The 25,636-nt window shown below is 46.3% G+C and overlaps 1 protein-coding gene across 8 annotated transcripts in view; it reads right to left on the bottom strand.

Moving 5' to 3' along the window:
• ACACA (acetyl-CoA carboxylase alpha) overlaps nt 1–25,636 on the bottom strand; it is a 200,598-nt gene that overhangs the window by 142,626 nt on the left and 32,336 nt on the right. For all 8 annotated transcript variants that reach the window (XM_060268325.2, XM_060268324.2, XM_060268327.2 and 5 more), the window contains 16 exons: nt 23,842–23,952; nt 22,588–22,797; nt 20,317–20,487; nt 16,681–16,842; nt 14,526–14,689; nt 13,793–13,943; nt 13,008–13,111; nt 12,586–12,667; nt 11,933–12,078; nt 10,108–10,258; nt 9,179–9,313; nt 7,575–7,721; nt 6,275–6,463; nt 5,222–5,322; nt 3,743–3,831; nt 1,623–1,747 (listed from right to left, as the gene is read on the bottom strand). In XM_060268325.2, coding sequence (XP_060124308.1) covers nt 1,623–1,747; nt 3,743–3,831; nt 5,222–5,322; nt 6,275–6,463; nt 7,575–7,721; nt 9,179–9,313; nt 10,108–10,258; nt 11,933–12,078; nt 12,586–12,667; nt 13,008–13,111; nt 13,793–13,943; nt 14,526–14,689; nt 16,681–16,842; nt 20,317–20,487; nt 22,588–22,797; nt 23,842–23,952 — 2,238 coding nt within the window. The remainder of the gene's footprint in view (nt 1–1,622; nt 1,748–3,742; nt 3,832–5,221; nt 5,323–6,274; nt 6,464–7,574; nt 7,722–9,178; nt 9,314–10,107; nt 10,259–11,932; nt 12,079–12,585; nt 12,668–13,007; nt 13,112–13,792; nt 13,944–14,525; nt 14,690–16,680; nt 16,843–20,316; nt 20,488–22,587; nt 22,798–23,841; nt 23,953–25,636) is intronic.

The following is a 25,636-nucleotide window of genomic DNA, read 5'->3' as shown; positions in this document are numbered from 1 at the left end:
CTTTCTTTCTTTCTTTCTTTCTTTCTTTCTTTCTTTCTTTCTTTCTTTCTTTTGTTTAATGCTATCTTATCATTTGTCCCAATGCCTTGGGTGGTCAGTAGGTGACACAGACCTCCAGATGTTGCTAGACTGCAACTCCCTCCCTTCCCTAAACACTGGCCGTGATGGCTGCTGGGACCTGGAAATCCAACAACATCTGGGAGGCCCCCGTTTGCGAGAAATGGATACAGCGGCATCATTGTTTTGGGGTAAGTGGCAGCAGCGGCTGGTGGAGCAGAATACAGGGAGACCGGATGTTGGTGGAGACAGAGCCAATGAAAGACAGGGGCACTCCACAATTGGTTGTAAATAAGATGACGGGCAGATGGTTCACCCGAATGGACTAATCTCTCTGCCTCTCTCTTTCATATATATTCATGCATATACAAATACATACACACATACATATCCATTTAGATACATTCTTTGCAGCACCAGCAAAGAAAAGCAGGGCAGGTATTTTGAATAATGTGTCAATGGATGGCCAATACAACTGTTTAATCTGAATAAACTAGATCACAATAAGCCTTCAGACAATGTGGTTCAGTTATGCTTTGTATGCTAAATGAGAATTGGGACCCTTAATTGCTTGTGCTTTTATGTCAGTGTTTTGGGCATGCTATAGCCTATGGCTGCAATAAGTAAATATTGATTGCATTCCATTGTTGTTGTTGTTGTTGTTGTTTAAAAAACCGTCCAAACCAAAATCTGACTTACAGAAGCTTGCACACTTGTCAGAGTAACTCAGGGAAGTCTATCCCCAGCTGCTGGCCATGGACTGTGTGTGTGTGCGCACACACACACACACACACACACACACACTAACATTCTCTCTTCACCCATCCCTCGTCTGACTAGAGCCCAGTGCACAGAACGAAAGGGATAGGGAAAGGGATAGGTTGACCAACAATGCAACAGAATGATACAGAACAAGAATAGGAATCTCAGGGTCAGGAGCTATATGTGGCCCTCCAGGCCTATCTGATTGGCCCTTGGAACACCCCACAGACTATACTCCCCAGAGGTACTTTGAGTGCTTTTGCCTGGGTGGAATGTGTCCTCAAAATCCAAATAATGTCTCTTGCCTGCCTGGATGGACTATGGAGAGGGTTGTTTGAGGGGGGGGGTTAAACTAGCCTACAGTACAAAGGTACTGTAAAAAGGTGCCTTTGGTACCACCCACCACTTGCATGTGGCCCCTGGAAAGAATGCAGCCCAGAGGTAGGAACAAGGGTCCCCATCCCAGTGCAGATCTTGGGATAATCAAGATCCACCAAGCTCCTCCTGTTCTGAACTGTTTGCAAAATAGACAGTAATTACTTAACTTTAAGAGTTATTTAACTTTAAGAACCGGAGGTGCTCTTTCATCTATGCTTCTGATCCGCCTTTCCTTTTGTGTCATGACTTTCACACACTGCAAGCCTGCAGGCAGGAACTGCTTTTGTTTTAACTGATTGCATAGAAGTGGCTCTGGAACCCTTTCTGGATGAAGAGGAGGTTAAAAAGGCTCCAGACAAGCAAACAAACCTCTGAGCAACAAACGGGCTAGAAAAAGTCCAAGGCACAAAACCCCGTTGACTTACGATGAGCATTGTCACGAGAAGATTCTTCTTGGTGACTTGGGCATGGGAAAAGATGTAGTTGAGGACAGTGTTCATGTCAGTTTTGTTCTCTTCTCGGAGGGCGAAGACACACTTATCGTAGTGACCTGCGGCCAGAATACAAGTTGTTATGTTTATACCGAGGATCCTTAACCAGAGGCGCCTTAATAGAGATGTTGCCTTACAGCAGATCAGAGAATTTGTCCATTACAGTATTGTCCACACAGACCACTCTCCAGGTCTGAGGGCACTCCCATAGCGTCAAAGGTAGATCTACCAGTAGATCTCTGGCTGCTTTTGCAGTGGACCCACAAGGTTTTCTTGTGTCTCCCAGTTGTAATAATGAATAGCAACAACGGCAATAACAAAACAGCTTCCCTCAGCTACCACCCTGCCTCCCACTGCACTTGAGCTTGCTTTTTCCTCCTTCCTGGTGCTGGGAGAGAGCCCTGCCTCAAATCCTGGAAAGTTGCTGCCGGTCTGTGTAGACAAGAGTGGGTCAGGTGGACCAATGAGAGGCCTCCTAGGTTCCTTCCGAGAACAAGGAAGGACATCCCAGCTCTGCTTACCTGTGGGGTTCGGGTGATGCAAGCCCAAAGCTAGCAACCTGAAATTGCCTGAGCCCAACAGGTAAGTGGAACTCAAATGTCAGCAAAGTCAGCACCAAGAATTCCATAACTGGGGTGCTGCTGTGGAGAAGACCCTCTCTGTGTCCGGAGACTGGACCCCTTATCTGCCAGGTAGCTAGCCATTCGCCTTATAGCCAGCCGCCTTGTTCAGCATTGTTTACACTGGCTGGCAGCAATGGAACAGACTCCCTCGAAAGGTGATGGACTCTCTCCTTCACTGGAGGTTTTTAAGCAAGTTTGGATGGTCAGCTGTTATGAATGGTGTAGCCAAGATTCCTACATTGCAGGGGGTTGGGCTAGATGACCCTTGGGGGTACCTTACAACTCTAAGATTCAAACACGAGTCTTTCCCAGCCCTGACTAGAGAGGCAGGAGGCTGAGCCTGAAAGCAAATGTCCTACCCCTGAACTATGGCCCTTCCAAGCTGCACCCTCGGCTCATACAGAGGACGGCCAAGCCAAGAAGGCTCCGCAACAAACAGAGCCTGCTTTGCACACAAATACTTGTGCAAAGTGAGCCTCGAGGGGAAGACGCTTGAAACGCCACCTCATCTCCCTCCTTAGCCTGCCACCTACCCCATTCACTGCTCCTTAAGAGAAAAGCCAGAATGCTGGATTTTCCATTACAAGGTCATCTGCTGCACCGATCTGGAGCGGAAATTAATCTCCCAATTCTCAAGAAGAGGATAGCGGGAGAGGTTTCCCCGTTACATATCCAGAACTGAGAGCTGTGCGGTCTGCTACTGCCACCTGGTGGACACGGAAGGACATCAAAAGAGCCCTGCAGCTGACCAGGCCAGAGGCCCCTCTAGGCCAGCATCCTGCTCTCACAGCGGCCAGCCAGATATGCGCGCGCACACACATACCCACACACCCATGGGAAGCCCACAAGCAGGACCCGAGTGTAGCAGTAGCGACTCTCCCCGCTTGCGAGTCCCAGCGACTGGTCTTTAGTGTCAGAGTGCCTCCATGAATTTGCCTGCTCCTCTTCTAAAGCCACCAGAGTCCAGGAGCTGCAAACCATTTTGGGTTCACTAACACACGTGGATTTTTCATCAAGTGCCGTGGGTGCTCCTCCACTCAGGTCTCTTTTCCAGAATGGTTTATAATCAATCCCTCTTCCCAGGCAACTCTGCAGCTCCTAACAACGCCCTTAGCTAAGTACAGTTCCCAGGATTCTCTGGGGGAAGCTGGGGCTTTTTAAAGTGGTACAACAGTACTTTAAATTATGGTGCGGATGGAACCTAGCTTTTGCCTAAAGTGTGCATGGGGTTAACTTGTATTTAGCATGAGCTGCCATCTGGTGGCCAGACTTCTTCTTGCAACGCTTCTATCCAGGGCTGCAAAATAAAAGATTAAAGAAAGCATATAGCCACGCTGTGCTTGTGCCTAACACCTTGGCCGTCTCCACCCTCCATCAAGGGTCCTCCGCCCACAACCAAAACTTTGCATCTTGAAGCTGTGCGAGACTTACCGTGCTGAAATTGAGTTTCCACCTTCAGGTATTGTCGTAGCAAGTCCATGACTACAGTCTTCATGTGCCCTCGGTTGCCACTCCGGTACCTATAATGAAAAACCTCAAGTTTTTCAAGCTAGCCCTCGTGATCATATGATTCTGGACTTTGTCAAGCTCTCTAGCGACAAAACTCAAGTAGACTGGGTCCATTATCCAAGACTGAATCCCTCGATCTTGTAGCAGAGCATGGTGTAACAGAGTCGAGATGGAATGGACCCTAACAAATGGAATCTCCACCCGGTCCTCATTTTCCAGATCAGGGGTCAGCAAACTTTTTCAGCAGGGGGCCGGTCCACCATCCCTCAGACTTTGTGGGGGGCTGGACTATATTTTTGTTGGGGGGTGAACGAATTCCTATGCCCCACAAATAACCCAGCGATGCATTTAAAATAAAAACACACATTCTACTCATGTAAAAACACCAGACAGGCCCCACAAATAACTCAGAGATGCATTTTAAAATAAAAGGACACATTCTACTCATGTAAAAACACACTGATTCCCGGACTGTGTGCGGGCCAGATTTAGAAGGCTATTGGGCCGGATCCGGCCCCTGGGCCTTAGTTGCCTACCCATGTTCTAGATTTTAAAAGAAAAAAAAACCAACAAACAGCAGCTTGCTTTATGTGTCACAATAAGCCAAAACACGGTTTTGTGCAAATGGAAAGGAGTGCAGGCTCCCAGAGGGGAAATCTCGGTGGAGATCACAGCCACTCTGTACCTCGCTGGCCATTTTGATGCTGCAGTAAACCATGGTTTGACTTAGTTAGCATGTTGCCCAATCCCAGGGTTTAACTCTCCTAGGAGACCCAAAAGCCATAAACCGGACGACAAAACCTTAGCTACATCTTGTGATCATTCTGGAAGGAGCTAAACCACAAAGCCTAGTTCAGGAAACATGCTGAAGTCAAACCATGGTTCAGCTGAGTATAGCAGCAGAATGACCACTGATTGGGGAGGAGGGGGGCATTAAAGTAGGGGTGGGGGAACCAAGGACTGGGGAGGAACAAAACAGCCACAATCTCCTCTCCCCAAGTCTGCATGTTCCTCCTAAGCCATAGTTTAGGGGACCCCGGTTACAACCAAGTGGTGAGCCAAGCAAGTAAATTTCTTATAGAAACAGGTATTGAGGGAAGGAGGGAGGGAGGGAGGGAGGGGAGGATGGAGCAAATCTTCCCAGTAACTCCAAGGAAGGCTCAATGATGAGAAGAGTCCCAATCCTACTATATTAGGAGCCAGGGTCTCAGTAAGACCTCTCTGAAGCAAAGGCAAGGTTTTGGAGCTCTGAGAGCCCTTGCATGCTGGCTGCTCTCATCTGCGGGAGTTTTTGGAACAAGAAGGATGCTGCATTAGATGCCACATACAGATAGCCCTCCCAGTTATGCCAATGGGCACATCTCTGCCCTCAGCCTGACACACTTCTGACGCCAGGCTCACCTCTGCACCAGCTGCACGATACTCTGAGTGTTCATGAAGAAGACCTCTCGCTCCGATTTGCGATTTAAGGTGGCCGCGTGACTGTCCAGGATGTTGGCGATCTAGGGGAGGGAAGGAGAGAAGCATGAAACCAGGGGTGGGGAACCATGATTCGAATGTGGGCCCCTGGGCCTCGTTAAATGGCCTTTGGATCTCTCCCATGGACTGCAAGAAGATCAAACCTATCCATTCTGAAGGAAATCAGCCCTGAGTGCTCACTGGAAGGGTAGATCGTGAAGCTGAGGCTCCAATACTTTGGCCACCTCATGAGAAGAGAAGACTCCCTGGAAAAGACCCTGATGTTGGGAAAGATTGAGGGCACAAGGAGAAGGGGACAACAGAGGACGAGATGGTTGGACAGTGTTCTCGAAGCTACGAACATGAGTTTGACCAAACTGCGGGAGGCAGTGGAAGACAGGAGTGCCTGGCGTGCTATGGTTCATGGGGTCACGAAGAGTCGGACACGACTAAACAACAACAAAGGCCGCAGCTCTCACGGGCCCCACTCTGCACCCTCCTCCAGGGTTTTTGCTTGGAATACATCCTTGAACTCTGCCAATGCCTCTTGCTTGCATGGGTGGAGGAGACAGAGAGGCATGTGAATGTGTGTTAAACTAGCCTGCTGTACACATGGTAAAATTTGCCTGAGTGGCCCTGGCCACTTTTCCGTCTGGCTCCGCCCAGCCCTGGCAAGCGCCCCCTCAGAAGGGAACACATCCCTTGGGCTGAGAAACATTCCCCGGCCTTGGATCCGAAAGCACATGAGGAAGCTGTCTTGCTCAAGTTAAGCAGGTCTCGGCCTGATCAGTGCCTGGACGGGAGACTGCCCAGATATAGTGCCTTGAGTTCCACGACAGAAGAAAGACAAGGTAGAATTGTAATCTTAAAAATGTGCATGCACCATTTTGGACATCGCTCTGACCCTCTCTTGGCAAGTCCCATTCCACCCAGCATCCCAAAACAAATGCCCCTCCTGCTCGTTCTTCTGCACGGCAAAGTACTTTCTCCGCATACCTGCTGGCTGGGAAACTGGCAGAGGACGGAAGTGATGTTGCTGGCATACTGGGCCATTTCCTTTTTGATGGATTTCTCCACGTTGGGAGGGATCCTCCCGGAAACGCTCGTCATGATGTCCTGAAGTTCCAGGAGAGGCAAGGAGGGATCTCGGAGGGTCTTCATTAACCGCTCGACCCAATCTTTCAGCTGGATTCAAAAAAAGAAAAGGAGGAAGGCTTTTTCTTTTGGTTTTTAAAAGGAGGGGGGGAAGAGAAGAGGAACATTGGAAGCTGCATAGAGGACAGAGATTTCAATTATAAATATAGGTAGAAATTTATGTTCAGCATGTCTGTGTATTATGTGTGGTTTGCAGATTGTATACACTGTGTTTTGTAGTTTAAATAAACCATCAACATCATCATATTTATACCCTGCCCAGCTGGCTGTAAAACATATTACAAATAAAAATCCGTTTCAAAACCTGTTTGTTGTGCTTCCCAAAGCAGGAATTGTATTTCTAATAAAATAAATAAACGGAGAAATGCCATGGTGAATCTGTAGCAGCACAACCGGGTGTCTTCATCTGCCCCCACTGCAATAAAACACGTCTCTCCAGTATCGGTCGCTACTGCCACAGCAGACGCTGTAACTCCCCAGCTGTTTGACTTTACCCCTGAAGGCGCACTCTTCCATTGTCTCCCGAGACATACGGAGGCCGACCATAAATACATATTACCTATGTATAATTATTTATGTATCAATGAAAATAAATGGCTTGAGAATTCTCGGAGACAATTCTCAACATTGTAAGAGATGCCTTGAGACATATGCAATAATTTATATCGAGCACCTGAACACATTATGTGTGATTTACAGGTTGCATGCATTATATTTTATAATTAAAAAATAAATGCATTGAGCCTGTTTCAAACCCTGTTTAACTGTCATGGCTTCCAAAGCTAAGCGCTCCGAGAACCATACAGTATTTAAAAAAAAAGAGATGTGTATTGTATTATATTTTTACACTCATTTACTAATAAGCAGAAATTTAAAGGCAGGTAACTTCTCAGAGATTATTTTCAGCACCCCCTCCCCCAAAACCTTCCCCCACTCCCCCTCGAAAATTCAAACGCTGCCGCAAGAGTTTTGCAAATAGCGAATAACATGCAAATCACAATATGCAAACACTTATTCCAATGGGAGGATTTAAATATATATAGAGAGAGAGTTAAGAACACGGGGTGGGCGGGGGCATCTGTATCACAAAGTTTTGAAGCCCCCATTGCACACAACGGGGGTGGGGAGGTGCCAGTGGTACCTTGCAGCCATAGAAGGGCTCCGGAAGGCAGTATCCATTCATGACATTCACGAGGTTGTCAAGGACATAGTGGAAGACGCGGTGGAGTTTCTCTCCCCGGAGCGCCGTGCTCTGGATCTGCGGCAAGGCCCCCGTGTGGAACTCAGCCTTGGGAGACCAACAAAGACACAATTACTTGGTTCTTTTAAACGTCTTGGTTGGATGCCTATCATTGTGAATCCAGATTGCTGGTAACCAGCTTATCTGCTACTTTTTGATGTTTCTCATTACAAGAGTTAATCTAAACCAGGCAAAAATTTTAATTCTCCGCAGTGGTCTTTCAGGTATTGTTTAAATGTATTCCAATCTTTGCTAAATTTTTCTTTCGCTTGATCCCTTGTCTGTCCCATCAGTTTATCCATCTCAGCATATTCAATCAGTTTGATCTGCCAATCTTTTATTGATGGTATCGCCTCGCTTTTCCAATTCTGGGCAATCAAAACCCTCACTGCCGCGGTGGCGTACATAAATAATTTCTTTAGATCTCTTGGGATCTCCCTAAAAGAAATGCCTCAGGTTTTTTTGGGAATGAGATTTTAAACATCTTTTTCAACTTGTTATAAATTGAGTCCCAAAATTCCTTCATTCTTTTACAAGTCCACCAGACATGATACCTCGATCCCACCACCTCCTTACATTTCTAGCATCAATCTGAATTATTTTTGTACATCATCCCTAATTTTCTTGGTGTTATATACCAGTGATAGAAGACCTTCATGTAGTTTTCCTTAATTGAATAACAAGCTGTAAACTTAAGATCTTCCCTCCACAGTTTTTGCCAATCTGAGAGTTGTCTGTTACGGCCTAAATCTCTTGCCCACTTTACCGTGGCAGATTTTACCTCCTCATCCTTCACTGACCATTCTATTTTTTTAAAAAAACATTTTAGTGTTTTATCGTCATTATCTATCAAGTCTCTTTCAAACCTTGAAAGTTCTTTATTAAAGCCCTTTTTCTTATCTTGTTTGAATAGGTCATGTATTTGGTGGTACTGTAAGCAATTGGTCACTCCACTTTTTTCTTCTTCAGAGTTCTTGAGTTCTAATTGGTTACCTTCTTCACAGATAATTTCTTTATATGTAACCCAATAATTCGTCATGTTAACTTTTTTTACTGTAATGGCTTCCGTCGGCGATAGCCACCAGGGTGTCTTTTCTTCCAGGATACCCTTGTTTTTTAACCAGACTGCGTATAGGGACCTTTTTATTACATGGTTAGTAAAGTCTCTGTGGACTTTCACCTTGTCATAACATAACTAAGCATGCCAACCAAAATGATTGTTAAAGCCCTCTAGATCTAATATGTCAGTGTTTTTTAATACTAGCCATTCCTTAATCCAAGATAGGCATGCGGCTTCATGATACAGCAATAAAAATTCATTGCCAGGCCTGAACTGCTACACCAACTGTTCCCACCTACTCAGGCTGGCCTGTTGGGCACTAAAACACTTCCCATTTCAGCTGGAATTTGTCCCAGGCAACATTGGCTTGGCCCTTCAGCACCAGTTCTCAGGAACTGACTCTCAGCTCCCCTCCAAAAGCTGCCTCTGCCCCCAAACTCCTCACCTGCTGAACTCGGCTTGGGTCATCAAGCTGCAGTTTGGCAATGATGCAGCCGGGATCGAGCGCCGCACCGGCACGCTTCACATAATGGATGCAGCCTGACTCCACAGCAGTCAGAGTCATCACCATCTTCATCACCTGGGAGGCGAGGAAAGACAAGGCAATGCATTCAGATTTCCACTGTATTTTGCTTTTCTTTCTTTCCTTCCCGCCACCCATACAGTCTGAACTACCAAAAAGCTAGTTCCAAAAATCCATATTTAATTATTTCATAAATGCTTAGATGGAAACTTCCATAGAAAGTCAAGGGCCTCAAGTGCTAAAGAGAAATTTAGCAAAAGTTTGCATTTGCAATAGCTGGAACCAGCTCATTTTCACATGTTTCCCTATTGCTTGAACCCTAATCAAAGGCACATCATGATCAAGCCATGATATACAGGCTTCTGGGTTTCCGTTGCTTATACTGAGCGTATCTGGTGAAGTCTGCAAAGTGATGATGCGCCAAGAATGGAAACAAAGAAGACTTTCAGAAGGAAGATGCTTCTCCAAGCATTTCCAAATATGTACAGTGGTTGCCAATGACAGATTCAGGACCGGTACTTATCATTCCTCAAGTCATTTTGCAAAAAGGAATCATTCCTTGCAGGGGAATGTTTACCCCCGCTTCCATTTGCACCCATCCAATATTTTATTGCTTTTCTGTCCTTATGGTTTCATTGCTTATGGTTTTATCCTTGATCCTGGCTTGTTACATCCGTGTTGTACTTTCTGCATTTCCATCTGCACAAGATGATCCCTTGCATAGCTTTTGATCCCCGTTTGAATTGTTGGCAAAGGCTTTTAGCCGCAAGCAACAAAAGTTTGACCTGAGCGGAGCGCAGGTGGTCCTTGCAGGAAGAACCCAACAGGGCCCAAAGGGAGGGGGGATTTACCTCAATTTCGGCAAAGCACTGGCCAGCAAAGACATGCCCTCCGTCTTCCACCACGTACTGGATGAGCTTCCCCGCTGAAGGCGAACGCAGGATGGACGGGTCATTCTCCTTCTCAAAGACGCAGGTCTTGTTGCCAATAGTGATGCGGTACCTAAGCAATGAGGCACAAAGGCAGAGAATGAAAACAGCATCAACATCTGCCTTATAGTGACCCCAGGCCTTTGGTCCGTCCAGCTCAGTATTGCTATACTGAAAGGCAGGCAGCAGTCCTTCCCTGTCCTGCTTGGAGATACCAAGGATTGAACTTGGGACCTTCTGAATGCAAGGCAGAAGCTCTACTGCTGAGCTCTAAGAAGCTGCTTTACGCCGAGGCAGGTCATTGGGTCTACGTAGCTCAGTATTAACTATGCTGAATGGCAGTAGCTCTCCGCTGATTTCAGGCAGAGAACAGACCCGCTGGGGGACTGAACCTGGGACTTTCTATGTACAAGGCAAACCCTCTACCACTGACCTACGGCGCTTCCTCTAAAAATAAAACAAGATTCTAGTCCTCATGGTTCTCAACTAAGAGCTAATTTAAACAGGAACATAGGGAGTTGCTTTATACCGAGTGGCCAGCTTTACATCTGCGGGCTACCAGCATCAGGATCAAGCACACACCCACACCCCAGCTAACAAATCTCCTTGCCTCTGCACAGGACAAGCAGAAAGCAGGGTAGGGTAAGTTGTTTTTTAAGTACACTGTGCATAGAGAAGTTGAAGTTGTGGCCCTCTGGTTGCTGTTGGGCTACAACTCCCATCAATCCCAACCAGCAGGCATAGTGGATAGATGGGAGTAAACGGATTGAGGTTGAATCCTGACAAGACAGAAGTACTGTTTTTAGGGAACGGGGGAAAGCAGATGTAGGGGACTCCCTGGTCCTGAATGGAGTAATTGTGCCACTTAAGGGCCAGGTGTGCAGCCTGGGAGTCATTTTTGACTCACAGCTGTCTATGAAGGTGCATGTTAATTCTGGGTCCAGGGCGGCTTTCTACCAGCTCTATTTGGTACACCAGCTGAGACCCTACCTGCCTGCGCCCTGTCTTACCTGAGTGGCACATGCCCTGGTTATCTCCCACTTGGACGTCTACATGGGGCTACCCTTGAAGGTGACTCGGAAACTACAACTTATCCAGAATGTGGTAGGTAGGCTGGTGACTGGGAGCGGCCACTGGGACTATATAACACTGAACCTGAAAGACCTACATTGGCTCCCAGTACGTTTCCGAGCACAATTATTCTTCCAGAGCAGTGTGGTGTAGTGGTTAAGAGCAGTAGACTCATAATCTGGGGAACCGGGTTCGCGTCTGCGCTCTTCCACATGCAGCTGCTGGGTGACCTTGGGCTAGTCACACTTCTCTGAAGTCTCTCAGCCCCACTCACCTCACAGAGTGTTTGTTGTGGGGGAGGAAGGGAAAGGAGAATGTTAGCCGCTTTGAGACTCCTTAGGTTAGTGATAAAGCGGGATATCAAATCCAAAACTCTCTTCTTCCTTCTTCTTTTGCCAAATACTAGTTTGCCAAATTTTTAACAAACCAATGCTAAATTACATCAGATTTCCTACAGTTTTTTTCCAATAAGTTGACTTCCAACTCTTTGTCCTAGATGCTTTCACCCATTGCTGCTTGATATTACACATTTATTTCTAAACCGAGCGCAATTCAGAGTGTTGGTGTTGACCTTTAAAGCCCTAAAATTGGCTAAGCATGCATAATTTGTACAGAATGCAACACCAGTGACCATTAAAATAATCATTTGGGGGGGGGGGACAGGACGGGACGCTACCTGTCTACTTCCTCTTTCATGTAGGTGGTGTAGCTGCTGCCATCGTAGGACAAGAGCAGCCCTCCATCGCTCAGCCGGTGAACATCCACCTCCACGAGGGAGCCGTTCATGATGACGACATAGGAGTTTGGAGACTGTCTAGTCACCTGTAAGGGCAGGAGGAACAAGGGATGGAGATGGACTCCCAAAGTTACTGGGAAACCTTTGGTCTTGCATTACCTGGTTTAGGCTTTTTGGGGTGGGGAAGGGAGAGACAGTGGGTAGCATCCAACTCAGTCCTACTCAGAGTAGACCCATTTAAATTAATAGACCTTGTTACTCTGGTCCATTCCTCACGCCCCCATGCCATGGGTCTACACTGAGCAGAACTAGCAGTAGATACAGTCCAGTGTTTCCTGCCCCCTGTATAGGTATTGCTCCCCCTCAATGGGATGCGCAATAAAATGTTGCAGCGTAAAGAGCTCCAGTTTCCCGTTTTAGGAAAAACTACCGTCAGCCACTCTCAAGTCTACAGGATGCAAATCACAAGAAATGAATGACCCCATATCAATGCAGCTGCATTCCGCATTTACATGGAATTGTCACCAAAATATACCTTTTACACTTGGCGGCCACGGGATCCCACCCTTAACAATCTGCTGTGAGGCACATACCTTCAGCACATATTTCTTTCCTTCATAAATAAGTTCCACATCCACTGTGTTCAGCAGCGTATGAGCAGGTAAGACTTGGCCCCTGAAAGATTATTGTGAGGGGAAGGAAATTAACGACTGTATAACTAACTCTTGTCCGTGGGAAACTTGGCAGCGGGGGGAACCACTGGAATTTGTTCGCTCTGATTATCATTGGCTCTGGCTCCACCTACTGATGGGGGTCCCTGCTTTGCACCCCACCCCCACCCATCGAAATGGGAAAGCCATGCTTTGGCATCACACCAAACTCCAGCATCCCGTTTCACACAGCAGCTAAGCAGATGCCTGTCCTGGGAAGCCCACAAGCAAGTCACGAGCGCAACCCAGCATAACCCCCTGCTCCCCTGTTTCGTTTTCAAGGTTTCTAAAGGGCTTCGCCTCACCTCTCTAAGGAGTGCAGGAAATTGGAGACGCTGTTCCGAAAGCCTACGTCAGCCACGTGCAGAGCCCCACACACGACTCCCAGCATGGTGTCTGGTCTCTCTGCCTAGAAAGAAAGGAAGGGGGGGAAAGAGGCGGGAATAAACACAGTTTGCCACTCCGGGTTTTCTATGACAGCATAATGTAAGAGCTTGATCAGGCCAAAGGGGCCCATTCCACTTCAGCATCCTTTTCTCACAGTGGAAAACCAGAAGCCCCCAAGAAAAGCCCCCAAGGAGGACCAGAGGGCAACAGCAGCTCTGCCCGCCTGCGATTCCAGGCAACTGGAATTCAATGGCATGATACCTCTGACAGTGGAGGCAGAACATAGCCATACCCTCCAACAATTTATCTGCCGTAATCTTCTTTTAAAGCCATCCAAGTTGGCTTGTTATTTACGCCCTTCTTCTTTTGGCTAACAAAATGCCTGGCAGCATTTGAAATCCATCTCAGATAACAATACACTGGGGGTGTTGTTTTTTTAAAGGGGGGGACAGGGAGTCTCCCTGCCAGTTGACATTTTATATTTACGTGCCCCAGGCTGGTGAAGCGGAGTCCTATTACCTCTGGAAGGCCAAAGGTTTCTCAGGTCTGGTTTAGGGCTTTAGAGAGTTATCTCACAAAGCAAAGAGGGGGAAGCTGATGGTGAAGCTACAGCATCTTGCATCTAGTTGTTAAGGACAGATGATTTTTTGAAACCAGAACTTTAGGGGCAGGGGAATCCAGCGGGAAATGAACCAAGCCACACCTGCACTTTCTCTGCAATCAGCCGGTCCAGCCAGCCAGTATCAATGCAGTTTTGCTGAAAGCTCTCCGTTTCCAGCAGCTTAATCAAGTACTCCACGGTGGTCCGGAAGTCCCCCCGGATGGAAAGCTCTTTCAGAGCCACGACCATGTTCCTGAAGGGGTGGGAAAAGGGGTGCAGCAGAAGGTAAACCACCGTCTTGAATACCTATTGTAGCATTTGTAATGTGCCATGCTAGATCTTGCATGATTTTAAAATCACATTTTTTATTACTTATTTCTTCCCTTCCGTTCCCCGTTCACAATTTGCATCCCACAGACATTGCGAACTTAGGCCCATTCATTACAGCGACTACTTACTCTGAGTAAGACTGAGCTGGCTACAACACTGTGTCATTTAAGAACCCAGAAAGCATGTGTGGGGAACCTTGAGCCTTCCAGAGGCTGCTGAACTACAACTCCCATCAGCCCCAGCAAACGTGGCCCAAGGGGTCAGAGGTGATGGGAATCAGTGTTTGGCAACATCCAGAGGGCCAATTTTTCACCGCACCTGACTTAAAAGATGAGTTTGGGTTTATTTGCTGTAAAAATATAAGAGAATGCCCTGCAATCCATTGAGGGATAGCATGGCCAGCTCCAGAATTGCAGGGGATTCATATAGACATGGACCAACACCTGGAAGGGTACTTTCTGCCCTGGGGTATTCCGCCAGCCCAGCCCATGAATGAGCTACTTACGAGATGGCTTCCTCGCGGTTTTCTCCCCAGGAGAAACAGTGACCAAACTGCGAGTCAGCAAACTCGTGAAGTCCTCCGGCAGCGGCGACACTGAAATAGCCCCAGACGTTCTTGTTGCTGCGGAAGTTCAGCTCCTGGACAGTTCCAGAACTGGGCTTGAACCCCTGAATTACAAGAGGGAGCATTCACATGTAAATAACCTGCATGCACACGCTCGGGGGTGGGGGGTGGGGGGTGGGGGGAGCACACACAATCACAGATCAATGAAACACAGAAACACAAGTTATTATCCTCCCTACATCCTGGGAAGGACTGCATTTGGTTCTGGGACAGTGGTCACAAACTTTGGTTCTCCAGACTCAATCTGAGATGGCCCATTGGTCGCAGAATCATAGAATTGTAGAGTTGGAAGGGAGCCAGAGAATCATCCAGTCCAACCCCCTGCAATGCAGGAATATGCAGCTGTTGCATACAGGGATCGAACCTGCAACCTTGGTATTATCAGCACCACACTTGGCTTAGTACTGACTACACTGACCCTTAGGCACCAGGCGAAAACATTCCTCTTCAACCTGGCCTCTGGCTGATTGACATCTGATGCCCTTTTAAATGTGTTGTGGGAGTGGGGGGGGGGTAATTGGTTTGTTTTTTGTTCTTATTTTTATTATGTATTTTGTTTTGTTTTTTATATTGTAATTTTATGTTGTGAATTGCCGTACGGAAATCTACGGATGAAGGATGCTATAGAAATTTAATAAACAACAGCAATAATAAAAGAAGTGTCTTGATGTTGAGAGCCTCATGAGCTTTTCCTACTGTCTCTGAGCAAATGAGCGATACCCGGAAATGTACTGTTGGTCCATCCCCCATCATTAGCACAAATCTGCATTCTTTTCTGAGCTAGAATATCCTTTTTCTAAACAAGGTTAGTGGAGAGGCCAAGCTACCCTCCACAGTGGCAGAAACTTTAACTTGTCAGAGGGTGCAAATCCTCACTCATCAATGTAGTTGGGCATCCTTGGGCCAGAAGCTGTCTCTTAAACTTACCTGCCTTGCAGGGTTGTTGTGAAGATAAAATGGGGTTGGGGGGGAGGAAGCAGCCGGGAAGGAAAAGCAAAGCTTGCGTATTTTAACACAATAGTAAAGGAAAGAAAAACATTGGAAGACGAACACGGGTGGAGGGAAGTCACAATGGTGCAATAAGGAAAATATATACAGTACATATATATATATATACATACATATACATATATACATATACAGTGGTGCCTCGCTAGACGAATTTAATTCGTTCCACGGGTCTATTCTTATAACGAAAAGTTCGTCTAGCGAATCCCATAGGAATGCATTGGATTTTTTTTAAAAAAAATTGCCCATAGGAACGCATTAATTGAATTTCAATGCATTCCTATGGGAAACCGCGATTCTCTAGACGAATTTTTCGTAAAATGAATTCGTCTAGCGAGGCAACCTCCGCTAGAAAAATCCTTTCTTTAAGCGAAAATTTCATCTTACAGGGCGTTCGTTAAGCGAGGCACCACTGTATACGGGGGCCTCCTCCACACAGCGCCCCCGTTCCCCACCCCAGCCGCATGACATCACGACACCCCTCTCTCTTCTTACTCCCGCGTGACGGCACCCACCACCCCAACCCCCCCCTCTCCCCCTCGCATACCCCATGCGCATCTTGGGGAGGGCCTGGCCGGTTCCCGTTCCCCCAGCGGGTCCCGGCAGCCAAAGGGCCAAAGGGGCAGGATCAGGCCCCTGCCCTCCCTTTCTGTGTTCTGTTGGGAAAGAGTAAAAGGCCCACATTTATATTCAGTAGGTTGCCGTGTTCTTTTGTGATGCCACAGATAGTCTATAGCCAGGCAGCAGCCACACACACTATGTAATGTAAAGAATGGTGAAAAGTGTAACTGGATGTAATATTGCAAAATAAAATGGGGGGGGAATAAAAGCTTGCAAAACAGTGTAATTTATTAATATATATTTGTGGCTATCAGCTGGGGCCATCATTATTAGCAGATCAAGATTAAAACAATTTTCATGTGTCTTATAAATATACTCTGTGGGGATTGTAGGACTCAACTCAGCATCCCACTATCAACCACAACTTGGAAAAGAAGAAAAGGAAGAAGAAATAACTTGCAGTCACCTCATCGGGATTTTCGCTCGTGATGCGGGCAGCAATCACATGACCCCGCGGACAAGGCACATGGGCAGAATTCTCAAAGTCAATAGGGCTGTCGCCCCAGGGAGACACTCCATACATGATTCGGATATCCTTGATCCTGTGGAGGGGAATTCCCATGGCAATCTAAAAAGAAGAGAAATAATGACACTTTTCAAATTTAATTGCATGCCACTAAACAGATGAACGTAAGAAGTGATCCCTCATTAAAATATAGGCAGCTTGCCTTATACTTAGTCCATCTGGCTCACTGCCATCTTCCCTCCAACAGCCGCCTGTGGCTCAGTGGCAAAGCATCCGCTTTGCATGCAGAAGGTGCCAGGTTCAATCCCCAGCATCTCCAAGAAGGATTAGGGGGAAAGACTCCTGTCCAAAACCCCAAAGAATCACTTCCGATCAATGCGGAGCAGCCTTTGTAAACCTGATGCCCTCCAGATGTTTTGGACTGCAACTCCCCTCAGCCCCAAGTAGCAGCAAGCCAATAGCATATCAATGCATGGAGCTATCCTGTACAGTGGGTGTGGGGAACCTTTGCCCCTTCAGATGCTGCTTAACTACAACTGCCCTCAGGCCCAGCAAGCATGGCCAACAGCCAGGGATGGTGGGAGTTGTAGTTCAGCAACATCTGGACAGAGAGAGAGGCTCCCCACACCTGCGCTGCAGAAACAGCCCATTTGCGTTCAGCCCGGTGTTGACTGCTTTGATTGGCAATCACTCTCCAATGTCTTTGTCAATGTGTTTACTAGATGAAAACCAATAAACACAAACAGAGAAATGGCCTGCTGACTACTGACCTCCAGACATAAAAACATAGGAAGCTGCCTTATACCGTTTCAGACTATTGGCTCACCAAGCTCAGTATTACCAACACGGACTGGCAGCAGCCCCACAAGGCTATCAGCAACAGACATTCCCGGCCTTACCTGGAGATGTCAGGGATTGAACCTGCATGCAAAGCAGATGCTCTGCCACTGAGCCTCAGCCCTGAGCCACAGCCGCAGGCTCCCCCCACCCCAGAAATTCAGCATCTCTCCCATTCCCCAAATTTTTAGCCCAGAGCTATGCCACCAGGTCAAACTGCCCTTGACTTCCAATTATACACTAATCAGATGGAGCGACAAGAATGGGCCAAGGATGCATGGGTTTGAATGCTTGGCCAGCTGCAAAAGCTCACAGGTGGTCTCGGGCCAAGTGTCATCTCTCAACCTAGCTCACCTTGCAGGGTTGTTGTTGGGGGCAAAATGTAATAACATCCGAGGTGAGGAACCTGAGGCAGCCTGGATGTAATGTACTACACCTCCCATCAGGCCCAGTCAGCATGACTGAAAGATCAGGGACGATGGGAGTTGTAGTCCAACAGCATCCAGAGAGCTACAGGTGTTTCCCACGCTTGGAAGATGTCTATCAGGCTAGGTGGTTAAACAGGAGGCTGTTTTGGCACTGCATCCCCTCCAAAGGAATACCCAGCACAGGGTGACATAAGCCATGCTCAGAGTGGACCCTGTGATGTTAATAAGCATGGCTGGCTTACTGCTGTTAATCTGAACGTGAGTGGAACTTAGCTGGATACAACCCACGCACTCGGAAACACACCCAAGGATTTGCAAAGAGTCAGGGAGCAGCCCTTTTAGGACTCACTAGGTAACATTTTTGCAAAGCCAAGTCTCTCCGCTATCGGCATTCCAATCTTGTCCCAGCTGTAGCAGCGATTACATGACTCACTTCTTACGACACGGGGGGGATGGAGACTCAGAAGACTTCTTCCCTCCTTCCCCGCCTCCCCCACCCCCACCCCCAAAGCTGGCTCCAGTAGAACCGGTTCTTTCAGGCCGCAGTTTTGTAGACGGGACCCAGGCTTTGCTACCCATCAAATCCTTCCACAAGAGCAGGGGGGGGGGGGCGGGAGGCATGCTGCAGGTGCCATCCAGGAGGCGGCTGTTTCTACCTGTCTTGCACCACCCTCAAGCCCAGAGAGCCTTCCTATATCAGGAAGCTTTTAATGTTTGATGTCTTATAATATTTTTTATATGTGTTGGTAGCCTCCCAGAGTGTCTGGGGCACTCAGCCAGGTGGGCAGGGTACATTATTATTATATATATTATTATATCCAGATGGAATATTATTATTATTATTATTATTATTATTCCTAAAGGAGCTGCTTCCAGGCAAACTTGGAAGAAGTATTTATAGGCTGAGGCTATTTGGTGGGGAGGTACAGTGGTGCCTTGGTTGCCGAATGTAATTCGTTCCAAAAGAGCGTTCTACTTCCAAAACGTTCGACAACCGAGGCTCAGTGGACAGTCGGCAAAATTCCATTGAGAAAATGGAGAAATGCACCTCGGAAGACATTTGACTTCCAAGGCACGTTCGAAAACCGAAGTTATTACTTCCGGGTTTTTAGTGTTTGAAAACTGAAACATTCGGCTTCCGAGACGCTCAAAAACCGAGATTCCACTGTATTTGGTCACCAGTGTCATCAGCTTTGGGGCTGCATTTGGAGATGAAATTACTGGATATTTTTACGACCCATTGGTGAACTCTTGGGTTGATGAATTAAAAAATGTCGGAGGGTATGGAAAAATAGGTATTTTTTGTAATTTTTGGGAACAGCAAGTTCAATAATGTCCAACCTTTCAACCTGCTATAAGAGTATTTTTTAAGCTCCTTATATTTGGTTTACTTTATTAATAAAAATTTAAAAAGAAATGGCAGGGGAGGCTGCTAGGTACTAATGTCATCAGCTCTAGAGGTACTTTTAGATCTAAAGTGGTTTTAGGATCCACCCTGCTCTTCTGATTGTAAACAGCTTTAACTGATTTTAATATTGTATTTTTTAAACTGTAAGCCACCCTTGGGCCTTGTGAAGAGGGGTGGATAAGCATCTTTTATTATCGTCATCAATAATAATAATAAAAATTTCCTGACGTATCAGTGAGCTTTATGCTTATTTCATTTTTGATGTGCATTAAATGAACTGTTAACTGTTGGCTTTTAGTGTGTTTTTAAAAATAATTTATTCTATTTACTTAATATAGTGTACGAGTATCAAAATATTACAGATGAAAAACATGCCTTAAATTTTACAATAGAAATTGCTTTTAGAAAAAAAGCATATAAATTTATGTAGCCTGATACCTAGTAATAAAAAGAGTGGCTAATGTGAATGGTGTCTGGCTCATTATTATTATTCATTACAACTTGCTCTCCCCAACATGGGAAATATCATAAATACATGTGCCTCGAAATTCCTAATTCTCGCTTTACAAAATACCGGTATTTTGATGAGATTTCACTTATTAATGACTTCTCAGTATCTCTCTCCTTTAAACATGGCTGTTAACACTAAATTGCTCCCATATCTTCTTAAAACAGATCCATTTTAGAGGTTTCTGATTATTTTCCCATGACTTTGCATCTACATTCTGGTCAATGTTGCAATACATAGCACTATGTTTCCCCGCCCCCTCTTAGTGTTACATATCATTATTGCGTTTAGACAGCTCGTTTTTCCACGCGGACTGCTTTGAGCATTGATCTGCTTGTGGGAAATGCAGCATACAAATGTATCGATGCGGCCTATGGCAAGAGCTCCTGACTCACCTGTAGCTGAGCTGAAGGCAGGTTGACATCGGCCACCATCTCTGTGCAGGGATGTTCCACCTGGAGCCGGGGGTTCAGCTCCAAGAAGTAGAAGCTGCCGTCCTGGCTGTAAAGGTATTCCACTGTGCCAGCACTCACATAGCCCACCATCTTGGCAAGTTTCACGGCACACTTTAGAAAGGGAGAGAGAGGAAAAGGATCAAATCGAAATGCCAAGTCTCTGCATCTGTTTGTGGGAGTAGGCCAATACGAACCTGCTTGGCTGTAGGTTTTGTTCATCTGTGCAACCATTTTTAAAAAATTATTTGCACAATTTGAGAGCCAGAGAGATTTACTTCTAAGGGACATTGTCCTTTGGGAATTATGAAACTGTAGAGTTGCAAGAGACCTTGGAGGAAACATTCCCGGGACTTGAACCCACACGGAAAGCTCCAGAGAGCAGTTCCCTAACCGCTCAGCCACAACAGCCACTTGCCAATTTGATCATGAGTCAAGATAATGTAGAACATAGGAAACTGCCTTCTATGGAGTCAGAACTTTGCTCTATCTAGCTCAGTACTGTCAGCACTGACTGGCAGTGTCTGTCCAGGGTTTCAGACAGGGAAATTTCCCCGGCCCTATTTGGAGATGCTGGGGATTGAACCTGGGACCTTCTGCATGCCAAGCTGCGGGCTCTCTTCCTATCTTTGCGTGGCTTATCCAGTCATCATCATCATAATTTATTATTTATACCCCGCCCATCTGACTGGGTTTCCCCAGCCACTCTGGGCGGCCTCCAACAGAAAAATAAAATAAAATAATCTATTAAACATTAAAAGCCTCCCTAAAACAGGGCTGCCTTCAGATGTCTTCTAAAAAGCTGGTAGCTGTTTTTCTCTTTGACATCTGATGGGAGGGCATTCCACAGGGTGGGCGCTACTACTGAAAAGGCCCTCTGCCTGGTTCACTGTAGCTTGGCTTCTCGCAACGAGGGAACCGCCAGAAGGCCCTCGGCACTGGACCTCAGTGTCCGGGCAGAATGACGGGGGTGGAGACGCCCCTTCAGGTATACTGGACCGAGGCCATTTAGGGCTTTAAAGGTCAGCACCAAAACTTTGAATTGTGCTCAGAAACGTACTGGGAGCCAATGTAGATCTTTCAAGACCGGTGTTATGTGGTCTCGGCGGCCACTCCCAGTCACCAGTTTAGCTGCCGCATTCTGAATTAGTTGTAGTTTCCAGGTCACCTTCAAAGGTAGCCCCACATATAGCGCATTGCAGTAGTCCAAGCGAGAGATAACTAGAGCATGCACCACTCTGGCGAGACAGTCTGCAGGCAGGTAGGGTCTCAGCCTGCGTACCAGATGGAGCTGATAGATAGCTGCCCTGGACACAGAAATGACCTGCGCCTCCATGGACAGCTGTGAGTCCAAAATGACTCCCAGGCTGCACACATGATCCTTCAGGGGCACAGTTAACCCCATTCAGGACCAGGGAGTCCTCCACACCTGCCCGCCTCCTGTCCCCCACAAACAGTACTTCTGTCTTGTCAGGATTCAACCTCAATCTGTTAGCCGCCATCCATCCTCCAACCGCCTCCAGGCATTCACACAGGGCCATCACCGCCTTCACTGGTTCTGATTTGAAAGAGAGGTAGAGCTGAGTATCATCCGCATACTGATGAACACCCAGCCCAAATTCCCTGATGATCTCTCCCAGAGGCTGCATGCAGATGTTAAAAAGCATGGGGGAGAGGAGAGAACCCTGTCATAAAAATAAAATAACCAACTGGCCCTAGGACAAGTCATAGGGGACTCGAAAGAGGAGAAAGTGGCCTTTACTAGAACTCGGGGGCAAGTAATGAAGCTGAACGTTGGAAGATTCAAAACAGAGAAATGGAAAGACTTTGTTACACGCTGCATAGTAAAACTCTGGCATTCGCTCCCATAAGACATGGTGGTGGCCACAAATTCGAACTGCTTTCAAGGGGGATTTGACAAATCCACGAAGGGTAAGGCAGCAGTTACAAGTTATGATGCCACCTCCAGAGCCAGAGGCAGTCTACCTCGAAGTACTCGATGTTGGGGAATAGGAGTGGGGAGAGTGCTGTTGCCCTGCTTGCAGGCTTCCCAGAAGCCCAATGTCAGAAGCAGGATGCTGGACTAGGAAGGGTCTTTGGTCTGACCCAGCAAGGCTCGCCTAAAATGTTCTTCTGCTTTTATAACAGCTGTTTTGCCATTGGAAAAGTAGCCTTCTCGCCAGAAAAAGCCAGGCAGCTCTGAAGCGCACTCACCTGTTCCATGTGTTCAAAGACGGCCAACGTGGCAATCGATGCGGGAGCCTCCTCGATGATTTTCTGGTGTCGGCGCTGGACTGAACAGTCGCGACCGAAAAGGGAGATGGCATTGCCGTATTGGTCTGCGAGGATCTGGACTTCCAGGTGGCGGGACTGTTTGGCAAGGCGCATCACAAAGATGGGGGATCCCGGCACCTCAGCTTGTACCTAGCAATAAAAAGCACATGGAAACCAAAACGTATCTCTCTTAGGATGGGCGGTCATGTTTATTCTCAGTACTGCAAGGGCAACTGAGATTTGGATTATTATTATTTTGAAAGCATATTATTAGGGATTAGCCATAAACCAGTCATCTTGGTCTCTACAACCAGCAGGTGAGGCCTTTGTTGGTGGTGCTTCCACTGGTGGCTGCACAGTTGGCACTGAGCCATGGCAAGGTCTTTCCAGATGTGGTTCTGCACTTGGCAAATGCCCTCCCTGGCGCACACGGCTCCATCATTTTTGACTTTCAGGAGGAATTTGGAAACACTCTTCCTCACCCAGGTGCATTTGGTGGCTGGAGAATACTGTTCCTGGCAACCTCAAGATCATTGGATGGAAGCATCGTTTTTTGTTGTAATTGCTTTTTAATAGTGATTGGGTTTTTTGGGAAGGTTTTGATCATTTTAGAATGCAAATGCTTTTGCTTCCTTTTTGTTTTTAAAATGTGCAGCTGCCTGCTGTGCCCTGGGCTCTTTGGGGAGGAAGGGAAGGATATAAATTTAATAAAGTAATATAAACAAATAAGGCAGCAGCACTTGGAACTCAAATGCGCATCTTTAAGCGGTTTTCACCAACCTGGCGCACTCCCAATGTTTTGGAATACAACACCCAGGAGGCCCAAGAGGTTCTCCCAGACCCATTTAAGAACACCAGGGTTTGAACCTGGCACCTTCGGCAGGCAAAGCAGATGCTCTACTACCCACTGGGCTTGTACCCCTTCCCCAAATAAAATCTTAAAACTCAGTACAGAGGAAGAAAACAGGGCCTTCAGCACCACGTGCAGCTCTCCCAGTCCTGCCCACGATTCGCACCGAGCAGAAGGAAATTGTGCAAAAACAATGGGGAAGCTGCAATGGTGGAGCGAAAACATCAACTAAAACAGGCAAAATATTTGTGCAAGGGCAGAGCACCCAGGTGTTTCCTCCGTGGAAGAAATCAGCAACCACATCATCAGGGCCACCGAGACAGAAGTGGCAAACAGAGCTGTACCTGTCTGAAGAGATTGGGAAAGTCGTCAGCGTTGTTCACTTTCCGGATTCCTTTTCCTCCCCCTCCTTCGGAAGCTTTGATCATGACAGGGTAGCCAACTTCTTCCGCTGCCTGAGCACAAGGAAAGAAAGAGAAGGAAATGCCCCAAATTCAGAGACCTGACCAGGGTGTCAAAGCTTCACCCTTTAAATCAGGCAATACAGTGAGCTCCAAATGGTGTTGGACTCCAACTCCCATCAGCCCCAGCCAGCAAAGCCAGCGGTCAGGGAGGATGGGGGTAGCAGTCCAGGAACCACAAGGACTATTCCTGCTTTAGAAGGTAGGCATAAGGAGGAAGCTTTTTTTTTTGAAAAGCAGGTTTTCCAACAGCAAATATTCCCCTTCAGACATCCCACACTAATTTTTAAGAAATGAAGCCAAAGTGTGCTTTGCTCCTTGTCTCAGTCGTGGTTTCACCCCCAAGAGCCAGTAACAACCATTAATTTATGAACATGCCTTTAAGAGTGCTTTAAGGGTATTTACAAGGCTGTGATGAAGCATTACTGCCCAAAGGTCTTTAACAGCGTGCAGGCAGTTTATTTTAAGTATGGATACTGACTGTATTCTATCCGTATATAAATTGTGTGTATGCTTTTGCTGACTTTGCTTGTCATTTAAGTGATAAATGACTAATGTGCCTAATTGTCCCCCATTTTTCAAAATTGGATTTTTTAATATAGATTTTTTTCATTTCTTTATTTATACTCCTCCTTTTATCCTGACAGGAATCAAGGCAGCTCACAGACAAAAACAAGAAGCGCTGAAAGCTTAGAGAGAAAAATCACTGAAAAATAAAACTAAGCATTGGTAGAATCAAAATCAAAACTATATCTGTATATATATAAAAAATTCAGTTTATAGATTAAAATTGAATGGTAATATTTAGAGAGGATATTAAAAAGAAGTTTTAAATATTGTGAAAACTGCTTTAAGATTAATTGAAATAGGGACTCAATGAGGGGGGAACCGGTGAAGTCTACAATGTTATGAAGATTGTAAGATTATTAGGTTTTTCTTTTTTTCTTTTATATTTTTATATTTCTTTTTCCTTTTTTGTCTTTTTCTCTTTTTACATTTTTGTATTCTGTATTTCCTGTTGTTTTATTGTATTGCTTTTCTTATGTGTAAAATGAATAAAGATGAATTTTTTTAAAAAATTATATCCGTATATAATATCTGTTTAAAACATACATTACAATGAAAACATCACAGCACCAGACCTTTAATTAAAAGCAGTTTGTCACTTTTACATAACGTGGTCCTCCTTTATTACATATGCATCAAAGAAAGAACATGCATTTAAACCACCTAAGACACATGGGAGCACGTGGAATGATATTTTTTAAACTAGCAACTGTAGAAATATTTTTTTTATTTGGTTATATTACTAATGTACCTGGAAGTAGTTGGGGCTGGGGTTTTTTTTAGGGGGGGCGGGATCAGGGGGAAACAGCATTTGATTGCTTGTTTTTGATTATATTTTGTTCTTACTGCGGGAGGCAGTGGAAGACAGGAGTGCCTGGCGTGCTATGGTCCATGGGGTCACGAAGAGTCGGACACGACTAAACGACTAAACAACAACAACATATTCAACTAATAAAATATTTAATAATAATAAAAATAGCTGTCGGTTCCCAAAAGCCTGTTTGAACAAGGAGGTGCTCACCTGCCAGAGGAGGGAGCAAACCTAGCTTTCTTCATGGAGGGAGTTCCAAAGTCTGGGAGCAGCCACCAAGAAGGGTCTCTCCCGTGACCC

Source organism: Zootoca vivipara, chromosome 14 (genome assembly GCF_965207765.1).
Source record: "Zootoca vivipara chromosome 14, rZooViv2.hap1.1, whole genome shotgun sequence".
Taxonomy (NCBI): domain Eukaryota; kingdom Metazoa; phylum Chordata; class Lepidosauria; order Squamata; family Lacertidae; genus Zootoca; species Zootoca vivipara.
Note: the sequence above shows the minus strand (reverse complement) of the source record. Positions and strands in the feature narration are given on the sequence as shown.